The 12,583-nt window shown below is 40.5% G+C and overlaps 1 protein-coding gene across 3 annotated transcripts in view; it reads left to right on the forward strand.

The window, feature by feature from the left end:
* LRP1 (LDL receptor related protein 1) overlaps nt 1-2,429 on the forward strand; it is a 336,417-nt gene extending 333,988 nt beyond the window's left edge. For all 3 annotated transcript variants that reach the window (XM_034419253.3, XM_034419254.3, XM_034419255.3), the window contains one exon: nt 366-2,429. In XM_034419253.3, coding sequence (XP_034275144.2) covers nt 366-506 — 141 coding nt within the window. In that variant the 3' untranslated portion in view covers nt 507-2,429. The remainder of the gene's footprint in view (nt 1-365) is intronic.
* The last annotated feature ends 10,154 nt before the right edge of the window (nt 2,430-12,583 follow it).

Here is a 12,583-nt window from a genome sequence, read left to right on the forward strand (position 1 = left end):
GTATGTTCATAAGCACAGCACCTCTCCGCTGTTCATGAAAGGAGCCCCATTTTTGTCATACTTCTTGATGTAAGAGTGTCACCAGCTAGAAGAAGCTTTTTTTTTAACCCAATATTATGGGGAAGCCTGAAAGAAATAATGTTCCCTTCATGAGTACAGAAAGGTGCTGCACTGACATGATGTCCAAACCTTTTTAAAGCCACGCTAGTGGTTGCCATACTGTGGTGAGAAGGAAGAGAACAACGGTCTCTGAGATAGTGATGATGCTGGGGATAATATAAAGATGAAGTATCAAGAGAAGGTGGCTTTGTCCTTTTCCCCTGCCATCTTCTTACTCTCTTTTTTCCCCCCTTTCTCTCCTCTAGCCCACGAACTTCACAAACCCAGTGTATGCCACACTCTACATGGGTGCCCACAACAGCCGCAATTCACTAGCCAGCACAGACGAAAAGCGGGAGCTGCTGTCAAGAGGTGCAGATGATGACCTTGGCAACCCCCTGGCATAAGGAACGGGGCATGGGCCATCAGCCCAAGACAGAGACCAGATGGAAAGAGACCAGATGGGGAGGGAGCAAGAGATACTGTATAAATGTACAAATGAAGGATTATTACTTTTATATGTGAGCAGTATTATTACCTGTATATTCCCTTTCATCTACCAGCCGCTGAATCTCTTGTCACTGGACTCGGGGGGGTGATTGAAGTTAAGGCAACGTAGGGAATAGGGGGAGAATTGTAACGACCCCACTTTAGGTTAAAGGGCTGGATCTTTTTGCTTGCTGCACAAAACAATCCACTTCTGCTTCTTCTGCAGGCAGCTTTAGGTTGCTCGCCTTTTAAAGTTTTGCAATAGTTTCCCACCCTTCTCAGGATGCTGTTTGATGAATCAAGGGACATATTTGGGGAAGACTTTCTCTTGCCAGAAGTTGGAGACGAACCGTCTTGAAAAGTGCATGTTTGGCACCTGTAGGGAAGGGGAACACCTTCCTTCCTTCTCAGGCACACTGAACGTGGATCACAATACAATGCCAATGTTGACAATATAGTTCAATGTAGGTTTGTCGGACAAGAGGTACCCATGACAGACAACACCAGTGATCCTTTAAATCTGGGGCCACTGGAGGACCATGGTTTTAGTTTGCTCATTTTCATTTGCTCCTAGTGTGCAAGGCCACTTGAACATTACTTTTTTTCCTCCCTCCACAGACTGATCCATTTGGAAAGAAAATGGGGAGTGGGCCAGTAGCTGCACATCCATTACAAACTTTTGGGTTGGAGAAAAATCCCAGAGTCAAATAATCTACTGTATTTGAACTCATCCCTTGTGAAAATTTAAGGTGTTTTCCTCAAAGGAACCCTCAAATTTTTGTTCTGTTTTGTGATTCCTCTAAAAAAACAAAACAACAACAAAAAAGCCTTATATCAGAATGTCTTAAGGAGCAGATTTCTCTGCAGTGCGCAGATGTGGCAATAGCTTATCCTGGCCTGCTTCTCCTTCTCCCTTCGCGCAGCAGTTCCATTTGCTCAGTGAGCAAAAGAAGCAGATTCTTAATTTGACCATTTGTCATTAAAAAAAAAAAAACACCAAACCAACCTTTCAACATTTCCTTTCTGTGTTCCATCAGGTCCTCACAGATCATCCGAAAGTCCACAAAAGGACTTTTGGCTACCTAAGAATTGAATTAAAGAACCACTGGTGTAAATGTTCTTCCCATCAAGTGCATTCTTATTTTTTTTTCCCCTCCCCGACAGTTTTTCCTGTGTATTTCCAACAATGGCCTTTTCTCGCACAGCACCCAGCCAGTCTAATCTTCCCTTTGCAACGCCTTAATCATTTTTTTTCTACCAGTATGATTTTAATCTACTCTTATCCCATCAGCCACCACCCAAACTGGTTTTCTCGTATCTTTTCACCTTTCCACTAATTTTTTTTTCCCCCTGAAAGCATTTTATTTCCAGAAATCGTATTCTTTTTGGAGAATTATTACTTTGACTGTATCTCACTTTATTTTAGTGTCCGTGTCTTAAGACTAAGCAGAGTTTACAAATTGTGAATTGCAACAAAGGTCCCGTTTCTTTCCCCCCCCCCCCGCTCCTTTTCTGACCTTCCCCCCTCCTCCCTCCATCACCACAATTTCCATCATTCCTATTTCTGGAAAGAGGTTCAAATGTTATTTCAACTTTCATTTCTTTCCAACCTTTTTTTTTTTTTAAGATGAAATCAGATCCGAAGTAAATAAGATTAACTAGCTTTTATAGTAGAAATTACACGCATGTAGGGGGGAGGGAAGGAGGTCTCCTCAGCATTTTTTTTCCCTGGGAAGGGGGCCCAAATGTTTTAATAATTTTTGCCAGATTACTTTACAACTAAAAACAAAACATTAAAAATAAAAAACAGATATTGTTATAAATAAAATTTTTAAAAACTATCGCTTTTAAATATTTCTTCTTTATTTCATTTGGGGCTGATTTTATTCCATGGGAAATTGAAAATTCTGAACAGTTTTGTCATGTGTAACCTAAACAACAGAAGAGCCAACTTGTAGTTAAAGGACCAGGCTAGAGACTGGGAGATGGTGAGTTCTAGCCCCACCTTAGACACATAGGTGACCTTGGGCCAGTCACTTGGGCCAGTCACTCACTCTTAGCCCTAAGAAGGAGGCAAGGACAAACCACTTATGAAAAATTTGCTAAGAAAACTGCAGGGACTTGTTCAGGCAGTCACTAAGAGTCAACTTGAAGGCACCAAAACAAAAAACAACCCCAACTAAAGCAGGGGTGAAATCCAATTTTTTTTACTACCGGTTCTGTGGGCGTGGCTTGGTGGGCATGGTGTGGATTGGTGGGTGTGGCAGGGGAAGGATACTGCAAAATCTCCATTCCCATCCCACTCCAGGGGAAGGATACTACAAAATCTCCATTCCCACCCCACTCTGGGGCCAGCCAAACTGGCCTCCAAATGGTTCTCCAAACTGCTCAAAATTTCCGCTACCGGTTCTCCAGAACCTGCTGGATTTCACCCCTGAACTAAAGAGCAGATGCGCCTGTCTCAGCAAAGCAAGAGGGCTGAGCAGCCTCAGCCTAGGAAAAGATCTTTCCAAAGTTTTGCTCTGCTTCAATTTGCTATCAGGCAGGCAGAGAAATCACCTTCCCAATTTTCCTATCCTTTCTCTTGAGTTGAGATTTAAACTACTTGCTGTAATCTTTTTCTCCCTCTTCAAAACTATTTAGAGAAGCTTTTATAGTTGTCAGGTTATTTTGTGAGGGTAATAAGGGATCGAATCTAGACTGAGAAGTCAGAAAGTATTCCAGAAAATGACAAACCCCTTCTGCACTTTTGGCCATAACACCCATCCATCCATCCACACACACACACACACATGTACACGCAGTTACTATCAATCAGGAGTCTCTAGCTTTTGTTTGATTAATAGCATTCTTCCTCAACTTGGTGTCTTGTACGTAGAGAAGTCACAATTCTCAGAATCCCCTATCTAGTATAACAAACATACCTGGAGATTGATGAAGGCTGTTTCACAGAACTTTGATTTCTTCTAAAGATGGCATCCCCAAAGATAGGGGAATGTTCAAAACAGCTTTTATGAAGCTTCATATTACCTCATCTTAAGTATGGATGGAGTATCCCAGTAAATACTCAATATTTCCCCGCCTTTTTAACATCAGATTCTATGAGTGATTGCAAGGACAAGAAGCCAATTGTGAAATGACCACTCAAGCAACCATGGCTGAAATTCCTACTATAGCTCTACGAAATGCAGGACTTCCTTCTGCATCTTGCCCAGTGGTGGGTTACTCCCGGTTCAGTCCGGTTCTATAGAACCGGTAGTAAAACCGGTGGGAGGCTCTGCCCACCCACCACGACATCATGGGTGATTGCGCATGCGCAGAAGTGCGTGCACAGTCTCATTGCAAACCGGTAGTAAAGGTAAGTAGAACCCCTCCCTGATCTCGCCTGCTTGGTTTGAAATCTCCACCCTGCTAGTCTAGCAATATTCATTTTAATAGGCATTGTATTTTTCCCTTCATCTCTCTTAACAACCCCTCACTTGCTTTCGATAAAAGGAGATTATTATTGTAAGGCCAGGGCTAATTAGGAAGGACAAAGTTGAGGGAAGAATTCTGGCATTGGCTACCATAGCTCACTTGGATGAAACGGATGGTGTGAAGATCACAAAAGGAATTTTGTTACAAAATGTAGGTTCAAAGCCATATTCCTGTTGGAATCCTTAAAATGAGGTCTTAAAAAACCCTCTAAGGTCCCTTCCAGCCAAGTGATTCCCTGATTAAGATCATGATGCATTCCTCCATTTCTAAATTTATTCTAGAGTTTTCTACTTTCGAACTAAATCTTGATAAATATTGACCCGTGTTTTTGATTCACACCCACTCCCCATGTTTCCTCTTATTTTGCATGAGCTTTATGGAGGATCAACATGATTTGAATCTCCATATTGGTCACCAGATGGCACCAACAACTTCAGATAAAAGACCAAAGCTGAGCCTAATAGGAAATTAAAGTTTACGATTGCCTTGTTGACAATAAGATCCTTATGTACAATATCCCCACAACAAAGAATTTTCCAATTGAGTCAGATTTCTTAAATCTGTGCCAAACTCTTTCATTTTATGAGTGGTTAGTTTTGGTTTATTTGAAAAAAAAATATATCTCCATTCAAAACATACTGAATCTATATGGCACTCCAATTTTCAATTTTGCAATAGTGACATCCAAAATAAGAGGGGTTTGAGCAAGGAATCTTCTGTGAGGGCTTCTCTATTAATGGTAAGATGGTCATGTACACACAATCCACTTCCAGTCTTAGGGAATGAGGAAGACAGCATCTCAGGTAGACATTTCCAAACGAGCTTGACTTCTGCAGTAAAATCTAGGACTTCACTGGTCCAGAAGTTGTCAAAGTTGGTAACTTTGCCGTGCCTCATTACCTGGCATTGTATGTGTTGCCATCTTGGGGATTCAATTGTTCTCCATGTGGAGAATATGACCTCCAAGTTGGAGACAAATTAAGGAATGGACAAAACAATGTCAGTGAGAGAACTCTCATTACTAAATAATAATCTCGGGGGGAAAATGAGGCTAGAATAATCTGTTCCCAACACTCCCAAAGGAGTGGTGGATTTTTAATTGTCAAAATGGTAGCATCTCTCATCTGTGCAGTTGACTAACATCCTAATCCTTTACCATCTTCTAATCCAAGCACAAGCCAGGTTTCAATCTGCACAATCTGCCTTTTGCAGGCTACTCGGGTCCACCAAAAATGTTCTTCCCAAATGCTTCTAAATCATCATTAGAAATATACCTCTAGGCTACAAGCCCATCCATGCAGTAGTGAAATCCAAATTTTTTTACTACTGGTTCTGTGGGCGTGGCTTGGTGGGTGTTCTGTGGCTTGGCGGGCGTGGCTTGGCGGGCGTGGCAGGGGAAGGATATTGCAAAATCTCCATTCCCACCCCACTCTGGGGCCAGCCAGAGGTAGTATTTGCCAGTTCTCCGAACTACTCAAAATTTCCGCTACCGGTTTTCCAGAACCTGCTGGATTTCACCCCTGCATCCACGTAACAAAATTTTTATCCTTCAATTTTTCTCCTCTCTTCTCACAACCTGCATATGCTGTAAATGCTTAATACACCCCAATCCTTACCCAGACCTTTTCTTAGCATATAAAATCCCCAACATTCCTCATACAATCTCTGGCAGTGATCCCATGCTTAATATGTATATTTAGAATTTGCTCATTTCTAAACCTACAAATTCCCCAAAGACAACCCAGTTTTTATTCTCTCAGCACCTACCACAAATCTCAAGATAACTGTTCACAAAGTCTCAAGACTGGAATAGCAGAGCTGCCTTTATATGATCAGATTACGTCTTTCTGTGCCCTCAGTTTTGGTTGACAGTTTTAAATAATAGAATATTAAAAGAAAAACGAGGTTCATAGGTTCACTGACAACCTATGATTCTATCAAAAAGTTCTGCAATTCTGACAACAGGATGACTACACACATCTGCATGTTTGGTGGGGTCGGAAGAAAACTCAACAGATGTTTTTCATTGTTGCTTTAATGGTTTGTTGAAAAATTAGAAAGGGCTAGTATCACAGAATATGCTAATCGCAGATGAGAAACCACAGGCAGAGATAAAGCAAAATGACACCATAACTTAATTCAGAGGTGGATAAACCATGAGTTACTGTATGTGTGCAGTGCTCCCCAGTATGTAACAATTTTGTAGAAATTGTGTAGAACCCATTTTGTAGAACCCAAAGACCTGGGGTGAGCAAGACTAAAGGATGAAATTGTTGGTATCTTCGTTGATGCTTTGGAAATGTTCAAAGAATGAATTCGGTGCCCTAAACCTTGAAGTTTTAAGTAATCTTCACTTCCATGACCTCTGCCAAGAGTTGATGAGTTTAGTTTTTCCTGGGTTGGAGGGGTTTAAGAAGCAAAAAGGGTATTTTAGGTCTCCCCCCCCACACACACACACATTCCCAATTCCAATGATAACATGCTGTCCCCAGACGCAGTGCTATTTTTTTAAAAAAAATAATAAAATAAAAAAAAGTGCAATTCTTATCGGTAAGAAGGTTTTCTATCCTTGACTTGGTTGTTATGTCATGCAGGACATATTGTGAGAGTTTATGCATAGCAACAATCGTTGTTTGAAACACCTTCAAGGCAATATCTAGAATATAATATTTGTACTAATCCCACTTCAGCCGCTGCCAATTTATCATCGTGGACACATTCAGTTGACCTTTTTCAACTGAAATGTTGTCCTGTGATGAATGCTTCATCCCCAATATTGTCAAATGTTTTATAGCCTTCTGTGACTTCCTTACATATCCCAAGGCACGGGCAAAGCTGCTCTTCTTCAGCTTGCGTAGGTGGTCGTTTCCTACAATTCCCTCTTAAGTTAATGTTTTATATGTTTGGTTATTGTGCATGCTTCCGGGGTGGGTTCTACTTACCTTTACTACCAGTTCGCAATGAGACAAACCGGTAGTATGCGCAGAAGCATCCTGATGACGTCGGGGTTGGTGGGCGGAGCCTCCCGTCTGTTTTACTACCGGTTCTATAGAACCGGTCCGAACCGGGGGCAACCCACCACTGGCTTGCTTCCTCTACCAAGAAGCCTCCACAGGAACAGCCAAATCTGGAATGTGGGGAAAGCCAATACAGATCAGTCCAGAGCTAGCGTTAATGCTTTTCAGATGATTGGGACTATAACTCCTAAAGTCTTATGAAATTTGGGGCTGATAGCAGTAGTGGATTCCATTTACCTTCACTACTGGTTTGGAATTGTGAGCATGTGCGTTCGCTTCGCTCATGCACGGTGCTTCTGTGCATGCGCAGAGCGTCCGTGATGACGTCCGGGCGGGTGGGCAGAGCCTCCCGCCACTGCTACTACTGGTTTGCCCAAACCGGGGTGAACCAGTAGAAACCCACCACTGGCTGATGGGTACTAAAGTTCAGAACATAGAACACTTAAGTTGTCTATACCTGGATCAAAAATAGATGAAAAGAAGTTTGGGGAGTAACCACAGTTGGATTGTCTTGCCTGAAGTATAGATGGTTATATAGTTCAGAGAGACATTCCATGGTAGTGTATCAGAAGTTCCCTTCACTTATTTCAGTAGGATAAAACTGTAGGCTACAATTGGCTTTCACAATCTGGATGATAGATGTAAACCTAAGAAACGGTCTGCTTTCTGACAGGAAAAAAAAAAAGATTCACTTTTTCAAGGGGAAAGACTGATGGAAAAAGGTGCTTAAGATTCTGTTGGAAGATGCCAGCTTCAGAGATCTGCAAATAACATTCCTCCCTTATATTTTTTAAACAGTATGCGGAAATACTTTTCATCCCCAGAAAATTCGGTTGTGTCACACAAATCCTGGCTTAATCTGAATGCCTAAGATGCTATCGTGGCTATGTGTGATGCAACGGTCAAGATGTTGATCTAGCACCAGGGAAACTCTGGTTCAAACTCACCCTCAGCCACAGAAATCCCTGGTGACTTTGGGCCAAACGTACTCTCTTAGTCCTGACCACCTTACAAGATGGTGATTGTGGGAGGAAATGGGAAGAAGAGAATGCTACCTTGGTAGCCTTGAGCTCTTGGAGGAAAGGCAGGATATAAATCTGCCAAATAACTGAATAGATGGTGAATAGCCACAAGATGCATCTAATAAATAAAGGCAGAGAATATGATGTCTATGGATTCCAGCTGGTGTTTTCACCCATACCTTCTTTTCCATCTAGGATAGGTCCACCTACGCCTGAGGTAAACAAACCAGTCAACTTTCCTGGCTTCTCTTTTATAGCTGCCTCGCTTGAGAACATGAAGGACAAGGACAAAGGGAATCTGGCTTTGTCAGTGTGGTGGATGGATAGCTCACAAAGGCCCAGAGGGGCGTGCTCCACCCTACAGGTCATTTATCTAGTTTCTGCTCCATCCTCCTTGAAGAGGTTGTGCATCCCGGTATACATCTTCCTCTCACATGACTCTGCAACTCGTAACAGCAAATTGTTTCCCACTGGAAGTTAAAAATCAATACATGATGGATTGGGTAGTGCCATATATTAATATGGAATGGTGTCTTGTCACTCCTGTTAAGGTGACCCCGAATATAAGTCCAGCAAAGCAAAGGAATCAGGAAGGTCAAAAGAACCCTGGTGTTAATTGTCCAAAAGGGATGTCTGGATGGAAGAAATGTGTCTCCTGCTAGCACAGTGGGCAGCCCAGATGGAAAATGATCAGTGAAGCAAATATTAACTGTGTAAAATTAGGAAGGAAGGAAGGGAGGGAGGGAGGAAGGAAGGAAGGAAGGAAGGAAGGAAGGAAGGAAGGAACCCTACTAGAGAACAGAACAGAATGAAAACTTATAGATTTAATATAATACTGTAATTAATAGGTGCAATAAGAACCTTGTGTGTTCTAAACAAAACCTCTCCATCTTCTTTGCTATTTTTCTTTCCCTGCAGTCTTCACCTCCAAACTTCTCCCTCCAGCAAAATCCAGAATCCAGCTTGGATTCCTTATCAACATTGCACTTGAATTTTACACCTTTATGTATCTTGATTTCCTCTCTACAATTTCCCCACTCTCACAACAGCCGACAAGCACCTGTTGCCTTTAACAGACAGAAGTTCAACAGCTGTTTCCTTTCTTAGTTAATGGTGTGACAGAAATGACAAGCATGCCACCCAAAAAAAATCGGTCTGTCACGGAATTGCTAAAGGCACAACCGGTGGGTGTGGGTGTGTGAAATAAGGGATAGAGCGTGACTGGGAGCAGGCATGAGAAATGTGTGTCATCCTGAATCCAGCTACAAAGTTTTAATTTCTTCACTTGTACAGCAGAAAAAAAGGCAACCAATTTGAAATGCACAAACCAGGTTTTATAGCTGCCTGATTTTGGCACTTACAGTATTGTCAGGCGGTGTAATCTTCTTGTTCTGAGGCATACGTGCCAATCCAAGATTTTATCTCCATAAAGGTTTTTTTTTTTTTTTTTTTACATATTTGTGGATAAGGACTTGATTGTCCCCATTTTCAGAGCCTATCCATATGCCACAGCAAACAAGTTAGAATATGGTTTCCCACAGTCTCAATCAATAATCAGAATAGAGCTAGAAAGGATCTTGCAGGTCTTCTATCCCAACCAGAGGTGGGTTTCAGCAGGTTCTGACCAGTTCTGGAGAACCAGTAGCGGAAATTTTGAATAGTTCAGAGAACCGGTAAATCCCACCTCTGACTGGCCCCGCCCCCATCTATTCTCTGCCTCCCAAGTCCCAGCTGATCGGGAGGAAATGGGGATTTAAAAAAACAACAACACTTTATTAAACTTTGTGATGTGATTTTCATACTGGAAAACCCAATACGATCTGGAACCAGGTTGATGACAATGATAGAGGAATACGGGGAAGTTGCGGGCCTCAAAATAAATAAGCAGAAGACGAAAGTATTGACGAAAAATATGACCCAAACACAGAAGTCGAAATTAGAAGAAGAATTAGGACTTCAAACAGTAAAGAAAATAAAATACCTAGGTATTTGGTTGACAGCAAAAGCAACTACAATCAAAGAAGATAATTATACCAAATTGCTAAAACAAATCAAAAAAGACTTGGAAATTTGGAGTAGATTACAACTCTCATTGATGGGCAGAATTGCCTCAATAAAAATGAATATATTACCAAGAGTATTATATCTATACCAAGTGATACCAATACACCCCGGAAGAGATTTCTTTAAGAACCTCAACAAAACAACAATGAACTACATATGCCAGGGAAAGAAGGCCAGAATTAAAATCAAAGCTCTACAGGATTCACGAGACAAAGGAGGCCTAGCAATACCAGATTGGGAACTCTACTACAAGGCATCAGGACTGACCTGGATTAAAGAATGGATGAAACTGGACAATAAAAGAACTCTATATTTAGAAGGCTTTGACTTAATAAGAGGATGGCACGCTTTCCTATGGGACGGATCGGACAAACGACACATGTACTTCCAACGTCATATAATTCGAGCTTCATTATTCAAGATCTGGCAGGATATTAAGAGAACTCACTATACTAGAATACCAAAATGGTGGTCCCCGATGGAAGCATTGATATACCCAAATACTCTTGAAATAGGAAAGATGATGCGGTACCAAGATTTATTGAATCATGAAGGCGAACTCATCTCAAGACAGCAACTCCAAAACTCTGGCATAAATATCGACTGGTGGCCCTATACTCAAATACACTCAAGACACACAGCAGACAAAAAGCAATATGGAATCTCGAATAATTTGAACGAATTGGACAAGATTTTACAAGGCCCAGAACAAAAGATGATAACCAAAATATATAACTATCTTCTTAGATATAAATTGTTGGAAGAAACAGTAAAAGAAAATATGATAAGATGGGCCAGGGACATAGGGCACAACATTCAATTGGCAAACTGGGAGAAATTGTGGAAACAGAACATCAAAATGACAAGAGCCATACCCTATAAAGAAAATCTCATAAAAATGTTTTACAGATGGCACTTAGCACCAGCCAGATTAGCCAAAATATACCCGAACGCCTCCCCACACTGCTGGAAGTGCAAAACAAAAAAGGGGACATACTACCATGCCTGGTGGAAATGTACAAAGGCCCAACAATACTGGAAGGACATAAAGGAAACTATTGAAGAAATAATAAATCAACAAGTAGAAAACACTCCAGAATTCTTTTTATTTGGAATGATAACAACAAAGAGACAAAATATCTCATCATACACATTCTGACAGCAGCACGGTTACTGTTCGTGCAAAATTGGAAATCAGACCAACTCCCAACCAAAGACAAATTAATCTCAAAGATAACAGAGTGTGCCAAAATGGATAGATTGACACTGGAACTCCAGGATAAGGAAGAAAGTGAATACTATCTTGTGTGGCACCAGTGGTATCAATGGCTGGAAAAGAAAATCAGTACAAACATAGATGAAAGAAAATAGGGTAGAAAATTTAAAATTGGAAATGAATAAAGAGGAGATGCAAGATTATTTCTAATTTAAAACACCTGAATTGACAATGTATCATTCATATATTAACTTACAAAGCAATATATATTCTGATGATGACCAAAACATATATGTAAAATATGGTGTGGGTAGGTAGGTGGTGGGAATCTGTTTGTCTTTGTAATGTTTTTGTATTCTTTGTATTGTCTTTATATCTTTGTTTAAAATCCAATAAAAAAAACAAAAACTTTTATTTCATTAAAAACAAAAAAATTATATCACTCAACAACAGCTATTTGTGGTGTTTTTCTTGTGACAGTAATTCGTGTGTCATTTACAAAAATTAAATTGTGCGTATTTACATTCTTATTTTTTTCTATTACTTATACTTAATAACTATCTTTAATCTATCTCCATTCTATCCAGTTATACCACTGTTCCCACACATTGTAAAATATCGATGCCTCTTTATCTTTTAAACTCAGCATTAATTTGTCCATTTCTGCGCAATTCATGACCTTTTGTATGACAAGTTTCTCTGCGGGTGTGTATGGCTGTTTCCAACATTGAGTGAAGGCAATCCTGGCAGCGGTTAGTATGTGTAGTACTAGATATTTTGTGTTCTTCACATATATTTTTTTTGAAGATCCCCAATAGGAAGAGTTCCGGTTCTAAATCTAATTGTTCGCTAGTAATTTCCTGTAGCCAATCTTTAATTTTAAGCCAATATTTTCGAGCCTCAGGGCAGGACCACCACATATGGTAGTATGTTCCCTCTTTCTTTTTACATTTCCAACATATGGGGCTCATTTTAGGGTATATTTTCGCTAATCTCGAAGGGGGTAAGTGCCATCTGTAGAACATTTTATATGTGTTTTCTTTATATGCTGCTGATTTTGTTAGTTTATGGTTTCTGTTCCATATATTCTCCCAGTCTGATAGTTTTATGTTGTGTCCAATATTTTGACCCCATGCAATCATGCATCCTTTCACTACTTCTTCCTCCATTTCTACTTCCAGAAGGTATTTGTAAATTTT

Source organism: Pantherophis guttatus, chromosome 2 (assembly GCF_059756535.1).
Source record: "Pantherophis guttatus breed Tessera chromosome 2, ASM5975653v1, whole genome shotgun sequence".
Lineage (NCBI taxonomy): Eukaryota > Metazoa > Chordata > Lepidosauria > Squamata > Colubridae > Pantherophis > Pantherophis guttatus.